The sequence below is a fragment of the Paramacrobiotus metropolitanus genome, unplaced genomic scaffold (assembly GCF_019649055.1).
Source record: "Paramacrobiotus metropolitanus isolate TYO unplaced genomic scaffold, Prichtersi_v1.0 Parri_scaffold0000157, whole genome shotgun sequence".
NCBI classification, from domain to species: domain Eukaryota; kingdom Metazoa; phylum Tardigrada; class Eutardigrada; order Parachela; family Macrobiotidae; genus Paramacrobiotus; species Paramacrobiotus metropolitanus.
The window spans coordinates 38821-63057 of record NW_026570377.1 but is presented as its reverse complement, the minus strand read 5'-3'; the positions used below and the strand labels follow the sequence as shown (position 1 = coordinate 63057).

General features: G+C 41.0%; 4 protein-coding genes and 1 long non-coding RNA gene across 5 annotated transcripts; 1 reads left to right on the top strand and 4 right to left on the bottom strand.

Annotated features, from left to right (window-relative positions):
- Window positions 1–1749: 1749 nt before the first annotated feature.
- LOC129599902 (homeobox protein Hox-B3a-like) lies at window positions 1750–13001 on the bottom strand. The gene is made up of 6 exons (XM_055498256.1): window positions 12215–13001; window positions 11092–11385; window positions 3874–4438; window positions 3130–3579; window positions 2865–3056; window positions 1750–2519 (listed from the first exon to the last, which is right to left on the bottom strand). Exons 2-6 carry the CDS (start codon window positions 11170–11172, stop codon window positions 2104–2106), a joined length of 1704 nt encoding a protein of 567 aa, XP_055354231.1. The 5' UTR covers window positions 11173–11385; window positions 12215–13001; the 3' UTR covers window positions 1750–2103.
- A 240-nt stretch (window positions 13002–13241) lies between these two features.
- On the top strand, window positions 13242–16374 carry LOC129599892 (uncharacterized). Its single transcript, XR_008691979.1, has 3 exons — window positions 13242–13930; window positions 14706–14924; window positions 15494–16374. It is a non-coding gene; the product is annotated as an uncharacterized LOC129599892 (long non-coding RNA).
- A 1647-nt stretch (window positions 16375–18021) lies between these two features.
- On the bottom strand, window positions 18022–19283 carry LOC129599900 (uncharacterized). Its single transcript, XM_055498254.1, has 2 exons — window positions 19107–19283; window positions 18022–18811 (listed from the first exon to the last, which is right to left on the bottom strand). Exons 1-2 carry the CDS (start codon window positions 19176–19178, stop codon window positions 18209–18211), a joined length of 675 nt encoding a protein of 224 aa, XP_055354229.1. The 5' UTR covers window positions 19179–19283; the 3' UTR covers window positions 18022–18208.
- Window positions 19284–20338: 1055 nt separating this feature from the next.
- LOC129599895 (uncharacterized) lies at window positions 20339–21708 on the bottom strand. The gene is made up of 2 exons (XM_055498246.1): window positions 21412–21708; window positions 20339–21232 (listed from the first exon to the last, which is right to left on the bottom strand). Exons 1-2 carry the CDS (start codon window positions 21490–21492, stop codon window positions 20552–20554), a joined length of 762 nt encoding a protein of 253 aa, XP_055354221.1. The 5' UTR covers window positions 21493–21708; the 3' UTR covers window positions 20339–20551.
- Window positions 21709–22610: 902 nt separating this feature from the next.
- LOC129599883 (isatin hydrolase-like) lies at window positions 22611–24144 on the bottom strand. Its single transcript, XM_055498234.1, has 2 exons — window positions 23563–24144; window positions 22611–23261 (listed from the first exon to the last, which is right to left on the bottom strand). The coding sequence occupies exons 1-2, from the start codon at window positions 23853–23855 to the stop codon at window positions 22724–22726; spliced, it is 831 nt and encodes a 276-aa protein (XP_055354209.1). The 5' UTR covers window positions 23856–24144; the 3' UTR covers window positions 22611–22723.
- Window positions 24145–24237: the final 93 nt, after the last annotated feature.

Sequence of the window (24237 nt, the reverse complement as noted above, 5' to 3'; positions counted from 1 at the left end):
GGCGCTGTCCACCTTGATAACCAGAGGCTGGAAGGCTTCCGTTTCGCTGGCGATGGAGCTGCAGCGTGTGGTGACGCTGGTGGTATCGTCGACGTGCTTGGGCGGGGTCGGTGTGAACTGAATACCGATACTGTGCATGCGCGGTTTGGGTGGTGACGGCTCCGTGAAATGAACGTAGTTTTTGGTTGGTTGTTCGATAGTGTAAGCGTGACCGGTATAGTTTTGGTCCATGGTGTGGGTTATCTCTTATCGACTGGATTTTCTTTCTGTAAATTTGCAGTTATAAAAATTTTCACAAAGGAAATGACAATGCCAGGATTAATTTTCATTTTTCACTATCCTATATATGTTGCTGATTAAATTAGTACGGTACAAGTACTAATTTTGGTAACGAATCGCTCGAGTAGCGTCAGAAATGTTTTTTAAAACCGAAATTTTATAAAAAATTAATAATATATTATTCTGCTGTGCATGAGTCGAATTATGTGTGTTATCAGCCGTTTGGAAAACATACCTTCGATAAAGAAGCAGCAAAATGATGAGGAGTAGCAGCAACAGTGCGATTATGACAGCTTCGGTTATGACTGCAATCAGAAAATAATAATTCCCGACCGGAAATGATCTTGCGGTCGAATACTCGTCCCAGGTGCAATCGCCGCCTCTGATCCCGTGATCGGCACAGGCCAGTTGGGCTGTGAGGTATCTTACGTGGTTTTCAATCAGAACCGAGTGTTGGCAAACGAAAAATTCGTCGCGGGGAAATCTTGGATCAGAACACCGTTCCCGAAAAATCCGTAACGCGGCTTCCCCATCCAGCGGTCTTTCCATTCCAAAATTAACGTCGAATCACATTCCGAGATTCTTTGCGGCCGGGCAACAGAAATTTGCAGATACCAATTACGTTCACAGAAAAATGTTTGGATCGGAAAACGTGTACGTAATCTTAAACCACAAAATTAAAAACGTTTTGTGTATCGACACATATATTTACACGTGCACAAAAACGCTGATCGCAACATCTTCCATCTTCAAAGTGAAACAATTCAGAAAAAAGTGCAACTAAAAGCTGTCAAAGGAAGACGAAAAGCAAAATGAATGTTAGGAAAATGCTCGAAAACTAGAATACGAAAACTGGATGTTCATAAAACTGTCGCCGTAGATTGCGTTGCGACGTAAATGCACTGAGTTTACGTCGGAATGTAAAATTTTGAACAATATTTTACAAGTGTTGTGGTCGTATATACAGCAAACAGCGGGCGCATTATTGTCAGGTTGTCCCAATTTCAAGCAGATTGCCCATTGTACCGTGTATGGCGTCTATATTGTATTTCCGGGCTGCTGGAGTTCTGGATCGTCGGCCGGCAGCTAGAACGGAGTTTGTACAGTATGCCGTACCATATATATAGTTATCATAACGCCTATAGTGAATTTTTTGTACATACAAAATAGTAATATATAATGTCTGCTCTTAATAAGCGCCTTTAATTTTGGTCGTTAGGCCGCATACTTCTTGTGTCTGCAAGAATGAATGAATACAAATTTAAGATTTCCACAATATACACTATGATCTATCTGTTATCTATAGAATATACCTATTTAAATAATTATATTCTTACATAATAACATAGTCTTCATAGTTCACATATTTAAAGATAGTCTACCCTGTGCGAGCTATATTTTTTGTCATTAAATTTCTTCATTTAATAATCAGGTTAAATCGTCGATAATGCACAGGCTTCGTTTTTCTTCTTCAGCATTTATTTTCCGCAATACGGTTGAACGGGCCTTGAACCAGCAAAACCAGCGGAAGAACTGAAACAAACTAACAGTATAACGCGATGAATACCGGTACATGCATTTGATATGCATACGTCTAAAATAATTATGTCGAATGCATAAAACTTGATTAGTTACGTAACGTCACCATTCAGGCAATTATTACCGAAATTTGTGATGATTTAAATACTTGATCGTTATACTGTACATCCAGACAGTACTGTAAGCACACGAACAGATGTTCGAGTTTCACATTAACGATTAAACGGCTCGTTCAACCAGGCGAACACAAAAACAAAAATCAGCAGCACGAATACGATGAGATTACTATTTGGCCTTCTTGCAGTTCATGCCATCGCCGGCGTCGTCGTTGTCCATTTCCAGTTTGATGTGAGATCGCTTGGTGTGGCGTTTGTTGGCGGCCGTCAACACTCCCGGCTCGACGCCATCCTCCGCCGGTATGGTGGTGATCTGTTCGGTGAGGTTAGCTAGACACTTGACGGCGGTGTCGGTGTTGGTGGTGGTGGAGAAGGGTGATGTGGTTGACATGATCACACCCGGCGAGCGAAACGGCTCTCCACCCGATCCGTCATCACCCGGCATGCCGCACTTACTGCCCTGCTGACTGCACTTATGCTGATGGTGCATGTCGTACGTGGGACTACAACCGCTACCCAGCGGGCCCGGTGTGTAGCTGCCGCCGCGTGCTTTGTGCTCTTTTTTATGCTTCATTCGGCGATTTTCTGTGTAACAAAACGATAACATTAAACAGATGGTAGCGTAAAGTTCGTGTACACTTTATAATATTCATACATGTGTAATGTTGTTATCTTATTCATAGTGCACCGACTGAAAGGTCACGGCGCCTTAGAAGGCTGTTCATGGTAGTCAGTGGCTCAATGTTATCATTAATTCAACAATCATCTAAAATCTGTTAATATGTAATAATATAAATTCTATATTATATTTTCGTTCTGTTGTTGCTTATGTCTGAATAAGCATCTTTGTAATGTACTGTACATATTAACTTCTGAATTTACAGATTCCGCTTAGAGAAAGAAAGAAAAGCAGATTATGAAAATACTTACGAAACCATATCTTTATCTGGCGTTCCGTCAGACTCAGTTGGTTGGCCATCTCAATTCGACGCGGTCGGCACAGGTATCTGTTGTAGTGAAATTCCTTTTCCAGTTCCACCAACTGGGCACTGGTGTATGCTGTCCGCGCACGCTTACTATTGCTACTGCCATGTCCACTTTGGTGGGGTTCGTTGCCAAACTCTGTAAAAAACGATAATGAAGTTTATTATGATTCAGAAGAATTACATACAGCACTATGCAGTTTTATGCCTACTGACCATCAAACTCGCCCGATCCATCACCCGACGACGCCGGTGATTCCCCGCGCCGATTCTGACCGCCCATACCGGTGGGTACCGAGAGATCCTTGTACGTGTAGCCATCCTGGCCCTCCGGTGACAGGCGGGGCTTCTCTCCACCACTTTGGCCGCCTGTTTGCGCCGTCCACCGTGATTGGGCCCGCGCGACTGTTTCATCCAGTCATAGACTTCCACGGGTTTAGATAATACTGGAGGCTGAGATACAGGGGTCTGCGGGGCAACCGCTCCGGTCGTCATCGACGGGTAGGAACCGGTGGGGGAATATTTGGCTTCAGGGCCGCCGTGGTTGATATTAACTGGTGCATAGGGACCGGGCGATGTATTGGATGTCGACGACATGGTCGGGGAAAACTGCTGTTGAATTGGCTGATGAGAAATCAGATGGTCTTGACTGAGATTGGCTGCTGAAATAAAATAAAGTTTCATTTCCCGGTTAATTTCTTATATGAGCGCTTTAGGTTACTAACATCATACGCTGTGCGATTCGTATAAAAAATCATAACAAATGCGATATATAGCAATACAACCGAAGAAACACCAATTAAGGCGCATGGAATAAAAAGTGACCTTTCTTAAATTAATTACAGTCTTGTCAATGTCATTGAATGCGATATAATCGTTGCTTCCCACCGATGCAATTAATGGGTGAAATATGTAAGACCAAGCCGAGAACATGAACCTCGCGGGTCGCTGCTTACCGTGAGAGTTAATGGGCACGCTTGACGGCTGGCGTTGATGATGGGCAGTGTATCCGCTTGAACGGTTGTTTAATGCACCGGCCGCCGATCCGTAGGCTTCATTAGCTGTCGTCCCGTACGTGTGATGTAATGTGGGCTGTGGAGGAAATGCCGTGTCGTAATCCGTGGTGTAGGCTGCGCCGGCATGCGTGTCGCCGGCGCTCAGGTGGGTATGGTGATAATAGTAGGATTCTGGCCGTACACAGCACTGCCGGCCGGTGTATAGTAGCCGGGATGGTGCATGTACGCGGCGGCAGCGGCGCCCGGACTGCTGAAATCCGTGGGCGGACTGGCCGTTTGGTTGTGAGTGTAGTGTGGGTAGTGCATGGAGAGACCGTTGACGGAGTTGGAGAAGGGTGCGGCGCCGGCCGATGACGAGTAGTGATGGTGATGCGGGAGCGAGTCGTAGGGCAGATTGGCTGCGGCGGCCGTGGCCATACCGGTGCCGGTTGAATCTATGGGGAAGTGGCCAGTGCCCATAGATATCACCATTCCTTTCCGTTTTCTCTTGCACGGAGAATTGGCTCTGCAAGTAAATTTCAGCTTATTTAAAATGCCCACATCTGCGAGAAAAACTTCGAAAATCTCATCACTCCAACAAATAATTGGAGCTATACGGCAGTAGAAAAATAATCCAAAACTGATTAACAAACGCTATAACTGAAGATTGACCACAATACAGTTTAAAGAAAATAGGTAGTTGCTTCCAAAAATAAGTTCAAACTAATAAACAAATTTTTGTAAGTAGAAATTGCACAGATTTACAGCGTCGAATCACATCAGTTTATCAAGACGCCGTAATTATACCTGGTCATGTTTGTTATGCGGAAAACCCTTGTATTAAGGATAAATCACAAAAACTTCAAAAATTATTGGTAAAAACGACAGCGGTGAAGAGTTTTCGAAATATACAAGTAGTAAACGCCGCAGCTCCGCTACGGTCGTAAAATTAATATGGCGTACGGCGCAATGTCGAGAAACCATATAATTAAGACATGTTCGTATAAATGTACCCGCAGCAAGCAACGTGAAATTATTGATTGCCTTATTTAGCAAAAACTATTTCTTTGTGCTCTGCGTATGTAGGTTGATCGATCGCGAAAACCTTCTGAATTTACAGCAGCAAAGTAGCTACTCAGCAAACTTTCGTCTTTCGGCAAATTCACAGCGAACAAAGAAGGACGGCAGCATTTTTTTGCCGGTTATTGGTCATCTGATACAACCACCGGAAAAAACAAGAGAAAAATGCAAACCTAACCATGCACTGATAAGGCCTTATATGCACGCTAATACGCCTTTGTCGTTTGGAAAAAATGTTGGTACTGCCATGTGCCGGTGCTTTTTAATTCTTGCGCTTTTTTTGCGGTTGCACTTTGTTAGAGTATTTTATTTCTCCCCTTTGTTATACTCGTTTGAACGTTATAACTTGCTTGCTTTAAAAGCTATGTTTGACGGTAACATATGATTAACCGAACATACAGTAATGTAAATGTATTGATTACGGAATTGTGCCTGAATTCAGAATTAATATGCGCGCGAAAGGTCATACAACGTGCAGAACAGTGCTACCGCTCACGATGAAAAAAAACTGTTTGAGAAAATGATAATGGGGCAGAGAAGGTTAAGATATGTATGGAAATAGATATGCACATACGTGCATCGTCATAATTTCTCTGCCAGTTTTGCTTTGTGAAACCGTTTGCCGTTTCCGCATGAAAAGCCTAAATGAATGCCAGTCATTATTTTTGGAGAACTGTCAAGTTGTACCAACCACTGTGCCGGCTTTATTAAGTTATTTTTCGCGGCCTGCGCACTAGGACCCATAATCATATACAGTGTTGAGAAAAAAGTCAGCATGACAACAACAAATGTCGACAGTGCATGGTTATAGACAGGTAGTGTCATTGTTTGTATCGAAAATATAGATGTGATTGTGATGTGGAATTATTACACTCCACGCAGACCCGCTATTATGTAGACGCATACCGAGTACCGGAAAAATTACTTTCTCGCCAAATAAGTAGAGACTTCCACTTAAACTGGCCGGACTACTGTGACTTGTCGGTTTGAATGGAAGAAGACGCGTAGTTTATAAAAGGTAAAATGTGACCTGCAGCCATGAGCAATACATCTCCGGTCGTAGCGGATATAACTCTTCAGTAAAACTCCAAAATGGACACATGACGGTCAGAAAACGATGACGATTAGGCCGCGCGCATAATTCATTGGGCAGTGCACATGAGTGCATAATGGAAAAATGACGATCTCAAACTGAGATAGGAAAGCGTAAAGGTTTACGGTGGCAAAGATGCGCTTACTGTATTATTTGTATGTACGCTGCAATGATTGAAACTCATAAACGCTAACATCATTAATCACTTGTGAGATTTGAATGCTGTGAAATTAATGAGCCCATGAAATTAGATGGAACGCACACTTAAAAACAGTTGAAATGCGTCTTAATGTGGTAAATGTGTGAATATAAACCACTTATAGAGGTAATCTGCTTCTAATTTAAAGGGCAGTTAAGAGATCGTTAACTGCTACTGTAAACTGTAATTACAGTGCACTTGAATGCCATTGTACAGATATGACTCAATTTCGGTTTGGTTTTTATAGCTCATCAAAAAGATATCGTAGTCGTTTGACAGTTTTTAGAATTAATTATTCGGAAAATTATATTTCAACGAGTTCACACCCGGCCAAAATTATACATTTGTCCATTTCTCGCTCAGGAAAAAATAAAATTTACTGGCAACGAAAGCTGGCGTGCCCGAACAGGTTTGGTCACACGCATCTGGATTCAGGAAGAAGTAATAATTTATGAACGGTATTCGCTGTGCTAATGTTATTGAAAACCGCACAAACCCATGTGGATGTAGTCAAACAAGACTAACAAAAAGTGGCGAAATGTCGAATTATCCAAATGATCAAATTATTACGTAGTTAAATAAGAAACGTGTTGGTGACAAGAGTTAAGTTGAACATAATTTATTGCCAAGCAGTTAGAACATAATTATCCATGTTAGAAAACGATACAGCGGTGCAATAGTAAGTTTTGATTAAGTTAATTTTGATGATAAGTATGATGGTTTATTGATGATACATTTACGAGCGACATTTACAGCCATAAAGCCATAATGGCGGACGCGCACAAGTGGACCAGACGCAGTGCATGTATATGTCTGTGTGTGACTGTGGAGCGGGACAAATTATAGCCTTAAACATAAAAACCTGTAGCCGTCTAAAGCCCGGCAACCAGTAATGTCCATATATTATAAATGTTACAACTTAATGCTACTTCATAAATCTTTCTACGACGTTGACGCGGAGTTTACGCGCGGAGATTTTAAAGAGCACGGCTACCGCGCAGGCGCGTTAATTTTGCCGTGCCGGCACATATATCTGACCGGCGACTAACATGCATCAACTTACTTGCAATGATAATCCCCGAAACGCTGTTCAGCGCAATAACATTTGGGGGGTGATTAATGCTTTCGCGGCGGCGCGGTAGAAAGAGTTAAAAGTGTGTCCCGGGCTTTTCAAGTGGATGCTGATTGCGCGGACTAGGTCGTTAAATTAATGATCTATCGTCCGCGTTTGTGAACGCGCGCTGACTGTGTATAACTGCCGTTGTGTCCTCTGCCTGTGATTAATTAGGCTTTACCAATGCGCTGACGATGGAAGCCGGTTAAAGCTCATTAGGGAGGAATAATCATCATATAATCATAAACAATAATAATGATAATTCACTTCTCTCACTCTCCCGGCAGAAAATTTAACTACCGAGATGGATCACTGGCCAGAAAATAAATGGATCGCGAAATGCAATTCTCGAGAAAATGACTAATTTCAAATCACTCTTGTGTGTGCAAAATGGCCGTCGTCGTTAAAAATACACTTGGCTGTGTATACGGCTGTGTGTATGTGTACAGAGGCGGTGGACGGTCGGCTGTATGATGCGGTGGCTGTCTGCTGCTGTATTGGCTCTTTTCCGTTCAGTGATAATCAACTACGAACGGCTTGCGGCACTCGTCAGCTTCGCTTGAATTGGCGCGCGGGCTCTAGCTCTGCTAATACAGTTATAGAACGCACAGAGAAAATGAAAATGCGCTGGGTTCCATTTGACAAACCCAGCCACACATATCATAAACACTGGCTGCCACACTACAACATGCGCAGAATTTGGACATTCGCACAGCGCAACTGGGGCGTTACTATCGATATATATAAAGCCCATATATCGAAGAAGTGTTGTGTATTTTTCTTATATGCCTGCTTGTGCATTTTCGCTAGAAAGAGCCTCATTTAGGGTGTCTGTCGTCAGAAATTCGTTTTCTTTATCTTGACTGGCCAACATGCTTGACAGCTCCGGCAAAAGTTTTATTCAACGGAGAAAAACTTTTAGTTGATCAAATGACAGCAGATGAGTAATAGCTTTGCTCGTTAGCTCTGTCCGAAGATTAAACACTCGGAAGCAAAATTTTTCGGGTAATGCATCAAAAAAATTCTGCACTGATTTCTTGGATACAGAAATGCATTTTCTAGAGAACACAGAGGTCACGGAATTTTTTAAACGAAATCGCATAGTTGCCGCCTTGATGCATATTTTGTTGAAAAATGCCGACGATCCATACACGAAATAAAGAATCTGTTACTTTCCAAAAGGCGCTTTCCACGCCAAATAGCCTAATAAACCTATGATTTATTTCTTGAAAAATGGTTCCATTGGCTGTGATCGGCGCCGGAAGCCAAAAGCGCATTACGACTAAAAACGACTCTCAAGTGCAGTCAAATTTGAGCCAGTACTCAACCGGTTGATTAATGATAATGCTAACCCAAAAATGCCCTTCCAACAAAAACATATGACTTTACAAACAACAACTCAGTGCCGCACACAACAGAACAGCGAAATACATAAACTGGCCTGTAGGCTTTCGGCTTATTACTTTTCAACGCATTGCATATTTCACTGGGTTCCGTTTATCAGCTCTACGGTACCGGCATTCCCGATGCGACCAACTGCTATTTTTACAATTTTTTGAACAAGATAATTACACCATATCAACTGGTAGGCACATTAATGTATAAACGGTTATTGATAGGTATCATTAATGCTCATAAAACGCTCATAGACACGGTGGCGGTGCAGACCTTTACTTCACGCTTTGTCACAACACAATATCATATTTTGTAAATAAAACTGTATCATTAAACCGATTATTATTGATGACCAAAGCTATAAAACTAATGAAGCCAGTCGCGGTTTATGCTTTAACTATTAAACCAATACATTATCGCATTGTACGAGCTTTTCAACCACATTTCGTTAAATAATTCGTATTAGCGCTGAATCATTTTTAATATTATTTTGTTAATTTTATTTGTTCAGCTGATTAACTCATTATCCACTTTTTAGAGCGTGTTACCGGATACAGTATTACAAGCGGCATTTTATGTTTCTCAGCTTCTCAGACATTTTCCATTGTAATGTATGCATCATGATAAAAATATTGCAATTTAAAATGTTTTAAATAATTATTTCCTATCGTTGCAGATGAATTTGATATTAAAAAACCAGCTAGCCGTTTTAAAAGTACTCTTTGTAAGTTTTCTTACATTTTTAAGCGCGGTTTTGAAATACTGTACATAAGTTTAAATCCTTTTATAAACTAAAAAATGTTTTCTTAATTTGAATTTGTTCTGTATCTACACGGGACATGCTGTCCTTTTTTGTAATTAAAATAGGCAGTTTAATTATTGTTAGCTGTTTGCAAATATTAGTATTAAAAGTGAGCATCAATAACATAAATAAATCCCACCCATAGAATATAATCTGTTAATTTGATGTTAGACAAGGCAATATTCGTGGCCATATAACTTTGCGAAGGCTGGAGACGACCTTATTACCATTTTATTGCTGGCGTCGCAGCGCAGTTTGTTTTGCCGGTTTCATTAGAGCATTTTGATGTAATTCTGTTAATTATTCGATAAAAGCGAGAGTCTGCTGCGGCTTGACTGAAGGCGCAAGGAAACTGGCAGTCAAGTAGACCATAAAGTTCATTGAAGGACGCCCTTACAACTGGTTTAGATTTTATTGCCGGTCTTTATTTTAGCCGACTTACGTAATCAGACAGCAGATAAGCAAGAATGCACGCTCAAGGAACGAATGCCGCCTGAAAGATGCCGATCCAGTCTGGAAGATGTGAAAAAACTGCCATAAACCTCACCATGTGCCAAAGCCCGGCCGTGGGTTCAATAGCGGCCGCTCCTGTAATTCATTTGCACTGTCCTGCCAATGGCACGAGCAAACACTGAGCAAATATCGCGATCGCAGGAGATGCAAGTCTTTGATGATCCGCACGAAACATTCACAATAACTGCACTGACTTAATTTTGGTTTCTAATATTAGGATTTCGAGAAATTTGTCTGATTCTCAAGTCCTAACGAGTCCCTCACTTTTACTTTTACACTTACTGTCTGTCTCCCACACTATTTAAAACTCAAATTCTAGGAATAAAAATAAAATGTAATTACAATAATAAATTTACTGTATATATAACTGCGATCAAAATTAAGTAACGACTTCATACGTATTTACCTGTGGCTGACTGACCATGCTTTTTTTAAGTATATTAGAACTTCATAATTTGAGCGCAGAATTTTACATACTTCGTATCCATTTGGCTAAAATCAAACAAGTAAGAGTTCTTCACTTTGAAATCTATACTTGCATATAGTAAATCTATAAATGCGTATCACTATTCAGCGCTCGAGATTTCCTTATTGCTGACATCCAATGCAACAAAATAACTACAATTTCGTGTTTCTTTAAAATTTGTACCTTATGCAAAAAGACTGCAATTAATGAAACTGATTTTTAATAATTTGCCAAATGACTGCATACGTAATCAATGATAATCCCCTACTCCGTAGTCTACTTCATGCCCAAATGTTTTACAGCAAGCATTTGCCCTGCGCAGGTAAAAACGTTTGCAATTTTGCACTGGTTATAAAAAATCTGTCTCAACTCTATATACGAGTATAACTTCAACGGATCAACTGTAATTTGCTTAATTTGTTTCTATTAAAATTTTGTGTTACCGCAAGACCTTGTAATCTGCAGCAATTATTTTTACCAGCTGCAGTTTAAGTCAGACATGTCGCTTTTTTTCTACCTTACTGCTTGGAAAGGTCAAGTTCGTCTTTGTTCTGACTTTGGCCAAGATAGTGTCCCGCGAGTGCGTTTCTGCATCCATGCTGACAGACTTCGTGGTTGTTGAGTAGCGTTCACTGTTCAGTCATGCATATCCGCTTGAAGCTTGCGTTTATACAACCAGATTTCCCCTGCTGCTAGCCGTGATATTTCTGCTGCAGTGCGAACTTCACGCCGGAAGTGGAACGCATAGCATAGAATTCTGGAGGTTGGAGTTGTTTCCACATTTAGATCGCAATTCCCGGACTTGCCTGGTCTGCAAAACTAATTAATAAACAAACTGTTGAAATTACTGAGTAGGACTGGAGCAGGTGTGTGCTTATTATAATATAGAAGCGGACCTCATAACAAATATTACAGAAATAATATATTAGAAATTATTTTAATTAGTCATAAGGCAGAAACCGATTTCACAGAAAAATTTACCGTATTTGTCTAAATATGTTTCCGGTATTTCCGCTGCTTTGTTTTCCAGCAAAATAACCACACAGTTGCATTAATAAATTATATTAAATATTACGTGTGTTGTCAGATTGTTTTGTTCGTAAAAAACATTGTCAGATATTTTGAGCTAAATTGTGAGTAGTATGCAAAAAATTATTATTGAACGTGACCTTTCTCTATCGCCCAACATCCAACAGTATTCTTAATCGATTAAGAATTTTTTGTGCCGTATAGTTGTTGGTTGTTAGCGTGTACCTTGTGCAGTGCGAAATCTAAAAGTTAAGTAAAAACTTCTTCAAGCAAATAACAAAACACATCTACTGGTTTTAAAACTGCGCATGTCACGGCCAACGTGTAAAGCTAATTAATAATTTATTGAGAGTAAATAGCTGATATAAAATGTCATAAACTAAATATTATCGCAACTATCAGCAAAAGAGGAAGTGATCTCTTAAGACCCTCCATCCTGAACGGGATCGATATATTGTACAAGAGGGGTTTTAAGCCGTTGTAAAAGCCCTGTAATGCACTACTGACGAAGACGCACTTTCTCCGTGTGCAATAGACTCAACATGCATCTGCATCCCGGAAATCTGCCAAAGCGACAGCATAAGCACACACACATTTATTCCAATACGCACATCTGTGGATGACACTGGGCTTTTCCGACTCCGTTGTCAGCCTGCGCAGTGAAGATGCAAATCAGCCAGCAATTTCGCTGATTTTTCTGACAAAAACGCTGGGCTTGATGCCGTCGACGGGCCAGCGCGAGAGCGCAGTTATAATTGCTCTGTATGATCAACGGCTGTATGTGCGCAGAACGCATACAGATATATAAGTGCACAACACACGAGCATGGCTCGAGGAGATTTCCTCGGCGTTATATATGTCTTCACGCATGTTTCGTCACATTGTCAGTGTCGGCAACGTGTATCTGTGTGCATATCCCAGCAAAAGATCTTCGAAAATCATCTTAATCGCTACGGATCCGGATAAGTGTAAAATCCGTGTAATCCATGCGAAAACACCGTATCCCTGTGTGAGCGGCATCGCTTCCGCAAAAACACGCACGCTGATGTATTACATAAGATGTCGAAAACAGTCACTTCCGTTAGCATTACATCCATATTCCTCATGCATAAATAAATTAACCCAACGGGAATTCCATATAAAATCAATTCAGCGCTACACTGTGCACTTCACTACGTGCGGAAGATGGTGTCCGCATATTCGACCACGTTCGAAAAGCAAAGGTAAGTCAACACACCAAAACTTCGCCAAAGTCCCGGCAAACCCGGGACACCATGTCACCGCACATCCAAAACCTAACGAACTAACTAAACGCGCATTGCTGGTGAAGATAACTAACGACTGACTTTGGGTGAAATAATATATCAAGGCTGAATAGCTAACAAGTCGTGTGTTGGATGGTTATATGTGTTCCTCATCGGTTAGAATGAGGCTCTTTGCTTGGTTGCTTACTTGTTCAAGAACGACGGCGTGGAATGAGTTACAAATCGTTTTTAAATGTGCTAATTATTTTTATGACTGTCATTAAGCATAGTCATTTATTTTCCATCACCGCTTTCTCACAACACATGCACAGCAGCCGGGTTGCCGGTGCACACATATATATATTACATGGAGCGTTGCAGTTACCACGGCACGTCTTTGTGGCCCGCGCGCGGTGACTACACACTGCCCAGGAACGGAATATCAAATCTTAATGGCTAATGGCATCAACATTCATAACCGCCTACGTGTCCATCAAGTCCGGGGAATCCGTGCATAAACATAATGGGAACTGCTAGCCGTACAGATACACAAACGCCGGCATCGGCGTATTTATGCCGCTGCAAACGATCCCTGATTTGTGCGCGTCGGCGTTGATGATCATCATTTTCCTGTCGGGCGGGAACTGTGCAGGGTACTTATTTTCAAACCCAGGTTGCAATGCCGTCTGAATGCAGCACCAGTTTGTTTGACTTTCGGATGCCGGTTACTTGGAAATTTTTGTGAATTTTTATTCGGCAGATGTTGGTGATGCGTATTTTTGGAAATGTATTCCGTGCTTCTGAATGCACTGACTGCCGGCTTCGCCGAACTGACTTCCGTTGATGATGGCCTTCACAATCGTGTGTCTGTGCGGAGAGAATTTCTGGCAGCTGCGTGCATGCAGCACCGACGTCATCTTCGATCGGCTTCTGTGGAATGAATGCCGCAGCTAGGTCAGCGCACGATCGCGTTCACCAAAATCCAAAGTTAGAATCCATACGGCGTACACAGCCATTTTCATGCCGGAATCGATGGCCGTCGACCAATTGGACAGACTGCAGAGATATGAAAGAGACAGCACAGTAAGAATCCACTAAGCAACGTAACCCATCTAATTAGCCACAAGGGCACAAAAAGTTTTGCTCAAGTACAAGGCTTATAGCGTAACTGCGGTAAAAGGTCACGAGAAATTGAATAATGGTCATTTAAAATTAACCTGGGCAAGTGTGAAGTTTTATACTACGTCAGCTTACTGTTGTACGTATTTGCATTTTTGTACACCATGATTTTGTAGCTGAACAATTAAAGATTATCATTCCTTTTTTAGGGAACGCGTAAGTAGGGATGGACCTTACTTTATTTTGCTTGTTGTTCGGAATGAGGATGCAGTAGTTCTTGCTACAATAAAAACTCCGCAAACAAATATTTTATTAATTCTTCTAGCTAAATGCGAGGTAGATCAAACACAAATCAAAATTCTGAACTACTCTTTTAATTTTAAAAACGAAGCTATTTTTACTTGTGAAGTACGTTCGAATATTCGATCTAAAGTATCGAGCAACTGTTTTTCTGTTCGCTAGTTAGTAAACCTACACGAGCTACACAATATTATTGTTTCGAATTTTTTTACGACTGCCCTAATCGCATTGTTTAATTGGCAACAGAAAAATAATAGGCACGTGGCCACACGACTTTAAATAGAACTGATTTCACACAATGGAAAATAGGCTAACTGAATACTGAACAGTCCATTTTCCACTATTTTAAATCAAAAATATTTGGTTGGATTTATTTTTAAATATTTCTTAACTTCCCAAATATGCTATCTTTGTGATGCGCTGTTACTTCCTTGAGCAGAATGCGTATAATGATTGAGCAAAGAGATGGGATCAACAAGACCGTTTACGCAGCCAAGGAACCGGTTCAGTTTAGCAAACAAGGACCAGAAAAGGTGTAAATCAAGAAATTCATAATTTCCTTTGACACCGAAGCTGTAACCTTCTCTACTTGAACAGGTTCCTCGATTTTATCGTTGCCGTCTGTAAATTATGGAGGAGAAATCTGAGCGATTTACTGGTAGACATGCGGTCACGGAGTGAAATGATTTCTATACAAATTCATGATATGATACCAATGCCCGGAACGAATTTTTAGATTTCTTCAAAGTTTTTCACAGCTTTTTGCGGGTTGTGCGGCGTTAGGAATTGCTGTTACAGATAATTGTACTAAATTTTAGTACGCCGCTGGAGTTATACAATACGTAAAAGCCTTGGTCATGCGCAGTTCAGCTGCATCCGGCAGTGACCTTTCATAGTTGGGACTGACTGTGCAACAGGGCGAATTACCGTACCGCACCGTTGCTATCACTACACAATCAAATGTAATAAAAAAAATTTGAAAATTTCTCTTACATATACTCGTACATATTCTAGAACACCTTTTTTTACGTCGATTAACGATAATATAACTCATATGCAGCGTAGCATTCTTTTGTAAAATTAAAGAGATATATATCGGTGTGTTTACTCTAGACTTAATCCTTCATCACTCTTCCCTTGGCTTTGTAATCAATAGTCTAGATCATCGTTTTCGTTCACGGACGAAAACTAGCGCTCTCAAGCATGAAAATTCATCTTAATTTTCAGGTCACCAATGCGCGGAGTGAAACTTTCCGTGCATGGATTCTTCAGCGTACACAACACAGCCAGAGTGCAGCGCTCGATCCGCTCAACTCCAACCAGCCTCAGCATAACTCCAAACATCGAAGCCAAGGGATAAAGTCATGTCAAACCGGGCAAAAGCGACGAGGGATGTTTGAGAGGAGAATGTGATTAATGACCAAAGTCATCATCATTTCCAGTTGCTCCTACGGCACATATATACGCTTTCTATATCGCCCGACATGAATGGCCGCAGCCACGAACAGCAACTCAGCTGGAATCGCCGATTCCCAAATATGCATATTCTGCATAACAAAATATCACATGGCATCTGCGGATGTGTATGTACAGTTGCGAACAGCATGTCCGAGACCGGTGTGCGCATGCAGTGCACGAATTCCCAGTGCCGGACTCTAATGACATGTACACTTAATTTCGCACAGTACTCACTTGTCGTCAACTCCCGCTCCATGCCATGTTGCCCACTGCGCCGGCAGAGGAGCTAATTTATTTATACCGTGCCCTTTCCTTTTGACGCACCCGACCTCTGCTGACAAAAACGCGTCCAGAGGAAAGTGACCAGAACGGACACTGGAAATGAGCATCTGGAGGAGTGTGAATAGGCTTCGTTTATGTATATTGTTAAATAAAGTGTTTGTTTCTATTTCCGGCAACATTGCAGTACCAACTTGCGTGCCTGGTCGCTGGTCATACTATGAAATCCTCCCATTGGTCTTGTAATTAATCAAAATTATTAGATGCCATCATGTCCAGACGACTTTCACTATTAGAAAATTCAATTAATATTAATTAGAATTTTGAGACATCAGAATACCAATTTGGCTACACGGTATACATATCTGTAGAACGTTATTTAACTTTTTTTTTGAAAAAATTGATGTTGGTCTGTGTGCAGAGTATGACTGTATAAAGAATATGACTTGACTATATATTTTTTATTGACTATATAATTTTATTGATATGAGTATCTACATATATATCTTTATTAGGCAATGATTTTCTTTTGTATTCGCGAAGCTATGTTAATAGCTAATATTTTGTTCATGCTGTATGACTAATTATTAATTTTTGGTTATGCACGTTAAAATTTAAGAAAGCCTGGGCAGGGCTGTTCAAACGTGTTAAAATAATAAAAAAAGATTACAATAGGGTATAACTATGCAATATGCACTTAACCTGCATTTAAATTAACTGTTGCGTTGTGAGTAAGGAAATTCATGCCTGGCCTGGCTTTAAACGTGCTTTAAAGACATTAAAAAACCTTTCTGATAAATGATAATAATTTTGTTTAATGTTATGGTTCGTGTTCATTCATTTGGGCTAGCATATTCCGTGTACGGGAGTGTCCTAAGGTCACCGCGGCTTTTCCACAACATCCTGTGCATATATAAAAGCCGCATATAAAGGTGAAAGGCGCCACAGATGAGAAAGAATTCTGATTCATACGGATAAGAAAAGAAGCGCAAACAGACAAACATAACGAGCATCCAATTAGGCGGTAGACCGCCTTGACTTTTATTGTCTTAGAGGACCACTTAGAGCGAAGGTCTTTTCTTCTGACTCTAATCAGTTCACTGGACTGCTGTGCATAAACGGAAGAGAGACACTGCCGCGCTGTGTGCCGGTGCTGAGTGAGACATCGTATCCCATCAGCCGCAGTCGATTGCTCTCTCTGTTTTCTTTCAGGATGCAGGTCGTTAAGGGGCCATAAAAAAGTCGTAAATTTTCCATTAGGATTTCCCGCGCGACTAACTTGACATTTTCCTCTTTTATGTTATAAAATAAGATGGGTGCCGGGGAATAGACGGGCGTTATTTAAGATGACTGCCAGTGTGTGAGTATGTATCAGGACAATCGTATTTGGCTGCATTGTCATTAATACTACGGTGCACTCCACCCGGTGGTCTTTTATATTTTCTTGTCTGGACGCCTATTACAGAAATAATTCATGCCAATTCATACCATAAACCATTTTGGACAATTATTCTTAACTTTATTACAGATCACTTCTCGACAAGGCGGCTAACAGGGTGCAGAAAACCCAGCTATGCTTCTACCAGTAGATACTTGCAATTGACATTGTGTATTTGCCCAGTGCAGTTTCTTTTGCAACCGCCACGGGTTGTTGATATCGTCTTATTTATGTTATAGAATTTTGACCTTACAAAACAGCGTAGTGTCAAGTACCAGATATCAAACCAAAAAAATATAATGATACTGTAATTATATTCACGGTATGGTACATAACATAACCAGCAAGTTTCGGTGAACTTTTAACATGCATACACAAATTTTAATGCTGCTAAAATTTTAACCGGAATCTTGTATCAAAGTGGGGATTTATAGCTTACAGTAATAAGGTTGGCATATTTTTCCTTGTGTAATTCTACTGCGGTCCTTGAGACCGGCAGTAGAGAACGGCCTCATCTCGGCATCAAAAAGAAGCCGCATCATGCAACTAACTTCCGGTCAGCGTACAATTGTCATAGAAACAGTATCACTCTAAATTTAATTATAGCCGCTCACTCAGTGAGCGGTTTTACTTTCAAATTTTTAACTGCATGAACAATTTTTATTACAAAACATATTATTCAAGTGTATTATATAAATTACAATTTTGTTGTGAAAGATGCAACGACAAAGATCGAGCAAAGTAATCAAAACTTGCATCACAACGAATTACAGTGACCAGTGGCCATATGCATTATTATAGCGATTTCCGCGGCCCCAAGCTCCACCGTAAGGACACCAGTTACCGTAACATGTATTTCCACTTTTATATACTCCATCCCATCCAATATAGCCATTGTAATACGAAGAGTATGGGAAAACATTGTTGCTGGAGTACGCCACCGGCGTGTTGTAGTCGATTACCGTGGTCGGAATACCGTTGCTAACATACTGTACCGGATTGTTGTTGTACACTGGATTTGTGTATGTCGCATAGTTGACGTCGGAAGTATACACAGTGTTGGGGATGAAACCCGTCCCAGTGTTTCCGCCGCCGCAGTTGGCATACACGGTCACCGGCGCCTGTGTAGAACCGTACTGGTTTCGTGCGATCACGTTAAAGGTCGTCGTGGAGGCGATGGTGGCGCTGAGAGATAATGCGCCGGAAGAAGGATCAATGCTGATGACGAAGGAATTGTCGGTAGAGTACGAAGTGGCGCCGCTGGCCCACACTTGGCCGACGTAGGTACCGGCTCCGCAAGTGGTGACTGTAAAACTGTACGAACTCTGGGAAAACACCGGGAAGGACTGGGCGGAAACGGCAATTTTTTGCTACAGACAAATAGACAGACTTATAACTATTGTGTTATTAATTAGGGTACTTTCTCTGTGACTTCGCATGCGCCCCTAAAAATTAATTAGTACTATAAAGCAGAAAATGCCCATTCCTCGATTTTGTTTTCAGGTGATATTTTCGCTAATGATGTTGCAGCTCATACAGATAATTAGTAAAACAAAGTACATTAGTTTTGCGTTTTGCCTTTAAATTAGAAAATACTGCAGTAAATAATACGTTTATAAATTAAATTTATTGAAAACATTTGCGTGGATTTCCTATAAAACTTACACAGAAAGTATCCAGTAATAACTGCGCGACCAGATACCAACCTGCCAGAATATTAAACTTCTTATTCATCATCGTGAAATCCTTCGAAGGATAAACCGTGCACAATTTGATTACAGTAACAAAGATTAGAACTGTAGAACCTAACAAACATTACCTAACTCACACGGTTATACCACACTCCCGACATTCCTATATAGGGTAGCGTATAAATATGTGTACTGTTATGGTTTGTAGTCACTTTGTACAAATCAGCACTATCATGTAAAAGGGGTGTGTTACGGGTAAGGTTTTGATTGTTGCAAAGGCCGTTCAACCCACGTTTTTCGAATTGTCATTATTATACCATAAATATGAAGTAAATATTTACATTACACTTGAAACAGAATCACGTCGTGAAAGAAGACTTCACAGAAAAATCATTTAAAAGGATATTCCACAGGAAGCGTGAGATCGGTTGGCTATATGTTCAATATACTGGAAGCTCATCCTGAAAGAAAAACAAAGTTACTTCGCTCAACACCGTTTTCGCTGAAAAAGTGATGGTGCAGCAAATCAGCAACCAACAGTTAAGTGATTCATAATTAAAACAACCGCTATCCCGCAATGCTTCTTACCAGCAAAAGACGATGTTACGAATTTACGGTATATCAGTGCAACCACAAACCGAGGTTACGGTATCTGTAGCGAAAATCAGCTTTTTCACGTGACAGGAAAATTGTTTTTTAGTTGTTCTAGTTGTCGTTTTCCTGTTACTAGCTTTATACGTTTTATTCTGTTTTCTAGTTTCCGGTTTGGATTTTCTTCAATAAACTGTTTAAGGTTATGCACAAAATGCTCATACATAATTGAATCAACGACGTCAGCGCTTTCCATGGCCACAAACTTCGCATGTGCATGTCGACTTCAGAATATCAGGTGGGTTATTTTAATTAATTTGCCAGTTTATTGGCAATATTCTTTTTATCGTTTACCGCAACAAAGTAGGCCGGCTACTGTGGAGCTGAACTAGATTGATGTGATGTTTAGAAACATGATTTCTTCAAGAAAATGAAAAGCAACATTTAACGATTACAAACAAATGCCCGTATGAAGTAAATACATCTTTCAGTGAATGGTTTTAATTGTCTCGTTTACAGTTTTCACTGAAATATGTGTTCGGTACGGTGAACGGTATTTTTGCCTTTATTCAACAATGGCCACAATAATCTGATGTATTGTACATATCTTTATTTGCATGTACGGATATAAATTGATATTTTGTTACACGCGGTCGGATACCTTTACAGACATCGAGCATTTGCACAACATGTCATAGTTGCAAGAAGTACTGCAAATACAGTGTTCTCTCAACTTCTCAAGAAATATAATTTGTTACACAATATATTGACTAAATATTATAGTAAATAGTTATAATTGACCAAAATTAATACCTATACAGCGGTCCCTCATCGACCAGCATTGTTATAGCAATAACCATTGAAGCACTGCACGGTGAGACCATATCCGCCATAGTTGTAGATCCCGCCGTAACCCCCATTGACATACACATCCCGCAACCCATACCCGCCCGCCCATGCCGATCCCCAGTTACCGCCTGGACCGCCGTAGTAACACGAGTTACCGATGCATCGTCCGTTCCCGTTACGATAAATATTCGCATTCCATCCACCGTAGCCGGTGTTATAATAGGGAAAGAAATTATCAGTGGCCACGACCACCGGGTTGTTGTAGTCCACGGCAACGGCGCCGGGTTGGAAACCGTATGTATACGCGTTGTTCACGGCCACCACCGGACTGACCAGAGTGGCCGAGCTGACCGCCGGGGCGGCGGCTACGATGTTCGTATTACCGACGCTGCCACCGCAGTTGGCATACACGGTCACCGACGCTTGCGTGGAGCCGTACTGGTTACGCGCGATAACATTAAAGGTCGTCGTGGAGGCGATGGTGGCGCCGAGGGATAAGGCGCCGGAGGAAGGGTTGATGCTGATCACGAATGAATTATCGGTCGAGTAAGAAGTGGCGCCGCTGGCGGAAACTTGACCAACATATGTACCGGCACCGCAGTTGCCGACTGTGAAGCTATAGGAACTTTGGGAGAAAACAGGAAAGGACTGGGCCGAAACCTGTATAAAATATAAAAATAATTGCTAAATTTGACTCTTTGGTCATACTCCAATTTTCAACCGTTTATTTTGCAAATAACTATGTAAATTATTTGCTTATTAAAACAGAAGTACGATTAATTTCTGCATATATAGAGCATTACTAACAACACCAAGTACAGGGTACTGAAACAACATACCCTTTCGATGTCCAGTAATATTTCGAAAATTATGAATAATACTGTCGGATAGTTACGCATTTTCGTGGCAAGTTCAAACATTTCAAAAATCAACGGTAGAAGTAACTGCGACAGGTGGGATCTAGAGATATAACAAAACTACTTTTAGTTAAATTATTAATTGACCGGAAGTTGCGCGCATTACACATATATTGTAAAACACTTGAAATATTTCTGATGCAGACTGAGTTCGCCCTATCGTACTAATTCTGTGCACGAAGGGATATTGCAGAACCTGTAATGCTCCAGGAATATAAAATTTTGCTTGCAGGCTGGTTAGCCGCTTGCATTCTTGAGCAACCAGTCAGAAGTACCCGGAAAAATATCATGTTCCAGCAAAATCATTATATGCAAGCACTAAGGCTGAAAACACAGCTACCGACTGCATTCAGAGATGAATCAGTAAGATAACTGTTTGTTTATTACTGGGAAAAACGCATGGAGGGAGGAAGAACTAATAATATAAACACGGTAAGGAAGTTTCTATAGACGCTTTTTGCAGCGGCGGTTTGTCTTATTGTCTCCTTTCGCTGCTCCCCACGTCGCCAGTTCCGGTTCCAGCAAACTTGTTGTGTCATTGAATCTGCTAATCACAACAAATGGCAAAAGCGGTCCTAACACTACGGGTAGTTCAGCAGAACCTGATCTAATGCGAGAGCTTGCATTGCGCTGTATGTATACATTTCTGGACTTATATAAATCTTATAAGGATTCATAAAAAAAGCATAAAGTGCCGCTGCTTTTAACAGGTAATAGCCATTATACTAGCTGTGTACTGGAGCTGCAAGTGATTTTAATTTTTTCGCTAAGAAAAATCGTAAATTTTTTCTGCAGATAGGTATCATACCCATACCGTATCATACGTTGAAAAAATAGAAAGTTACGGTAATATATTATTCATATACCATTAAAATGTTATTGTTAATATTGTTATTGCTGTTTTGGTTGTTGATTAAGATTCGCATAAAACGATCTTCTGTAGATAACCAAAATGTGTACGAAATAATCGTCTACGCAACTGATTCTCCGCAGCCAGGAGTGCAGCATAAATAAAGTAATAACAACTTGTAACGATTTGAGTAGTGCCAAAATTATGTTGTCAATACGCAACAAAAATTTAGAAACCATAAAGCAGAAAAGAACACAATGAGTGACGAAACTCTATTCATGGTTTTAATTCTTGTAGGAAGATGAAGGCAGCCGCATCGCCAACAGTGGCAAAAAGCGGTTTATATACTGGAACATGAAATAAAAACGGCGATTGAAGCCGTTATTATTCTTTTTGTTCAGGCAATACAGCGAAAAGCCTGAGAGGAGCTCCGGTGGCATTGGAAATCTTCATAGGCATTAGGATCACCGTCGCACCCGTTGCCGGTACTTTGTGCAAATTAGCCACGTTTTCCACACCTATCCGATTGTGTTTGGCCAACAGAATGTGCGTTCCCATCCGCTCACTGGCAATATCAACCGAGCTCTCCACAGAAGGTCCATCCGAAGCCACGCCGCGAATGTCACGTTGGGTAATGAGCCACTGTATGGCATCTGGATGGAAACCCGGGAAACGCATGTGGGAATAATCGGAAAGGTCATCCACGTTGAACACGCGTTGCCTGTCCGGCCAGCGTTGACCCCAGTCCGCAAACAGGAAGACAAAGGCGCCGTCTGGAATACGACCATGCTGCGACTCCCATTGGGAGACATCTGAAGGACTCAGGGCGTAGTCGAGATGACCCGCTTGAATATGTTCCGCAATGGAGATAACGACAGCAGGGCCAATTAACTGCTGTATTTCAAGATTTTCTGCATCCGTTCTGCAAACCAAAAAATGTAAAATCAACTGTATGCAGCTTTGAAAACCGCCTACCGTCTTAATTTACGAAAAGATGCCTACAATGCTAAATGCGTTACGTGAAGAAGTCCCGAAGAGGCCACACTAGTGCTAACAAAATGTATTTATCTCAAGAAAAATGAATAAATTTAGTTTGTTTAATAGCTCAAAAAATAAAAATTCTACTATATTGTGCACATATGATGTCTTATTCTTTGTCGGTTTACTACTACCACGGTATACTACCGTGCTACTACATTCTGTGAGCACAAAATAAAACGTACCCGTTGCGCAGAAGATGCGCCGGGGTGTCGATATGGGTACCGCCATGTTCGCCGGTGCTGTAATAGCCGGCCCGATAAAAGATTTTGTCGGGATCCGCTTCGTTGTAGGCAATCATTGTCAAATTAAAGGTGTCATAACCTTTCCCGTGCGGCCAGTATACGGTATTTTTGTCATAAGTATAGGAAAGATCAAGAATTCTGTCAGAGGAAAAATCCACTTCGGTCTCCACGGGTGCGCTTTGCACATTCGATATTTTCCAACACAATAACAGTGCGAACAGTACGATTAACATTGCGGCAAAGTTTATGGGTGCACTGTAGTTTAGTAATTTGAAGACCTTCGATGCCCTTGTTTACGGGCAACTGCGTTGATGCGAATAGTAATAATGTAATGCAGAGCAAGACAAAAATATCTGAAAATTCAGTGGCTTAAAAAAATTAGTGATCAAGAATCAAGATTAAAGAAAACAAATTCTAATTGGGGACCGTTAGATTTAGAGTGTTGCTTGAAGTAAGACGTCAAACTGCTACACGCAAATGATTACGATACAGTGCACAAACACGAATGAATTACGTTGCAGTAATAAAAGTACTCGTCGTGCTTGTGGTACAATTTTCAAACTTTCCACTGGCGAGGTGCCAATCTGGCCAGTATGGCCAACCGATTTGTGATAT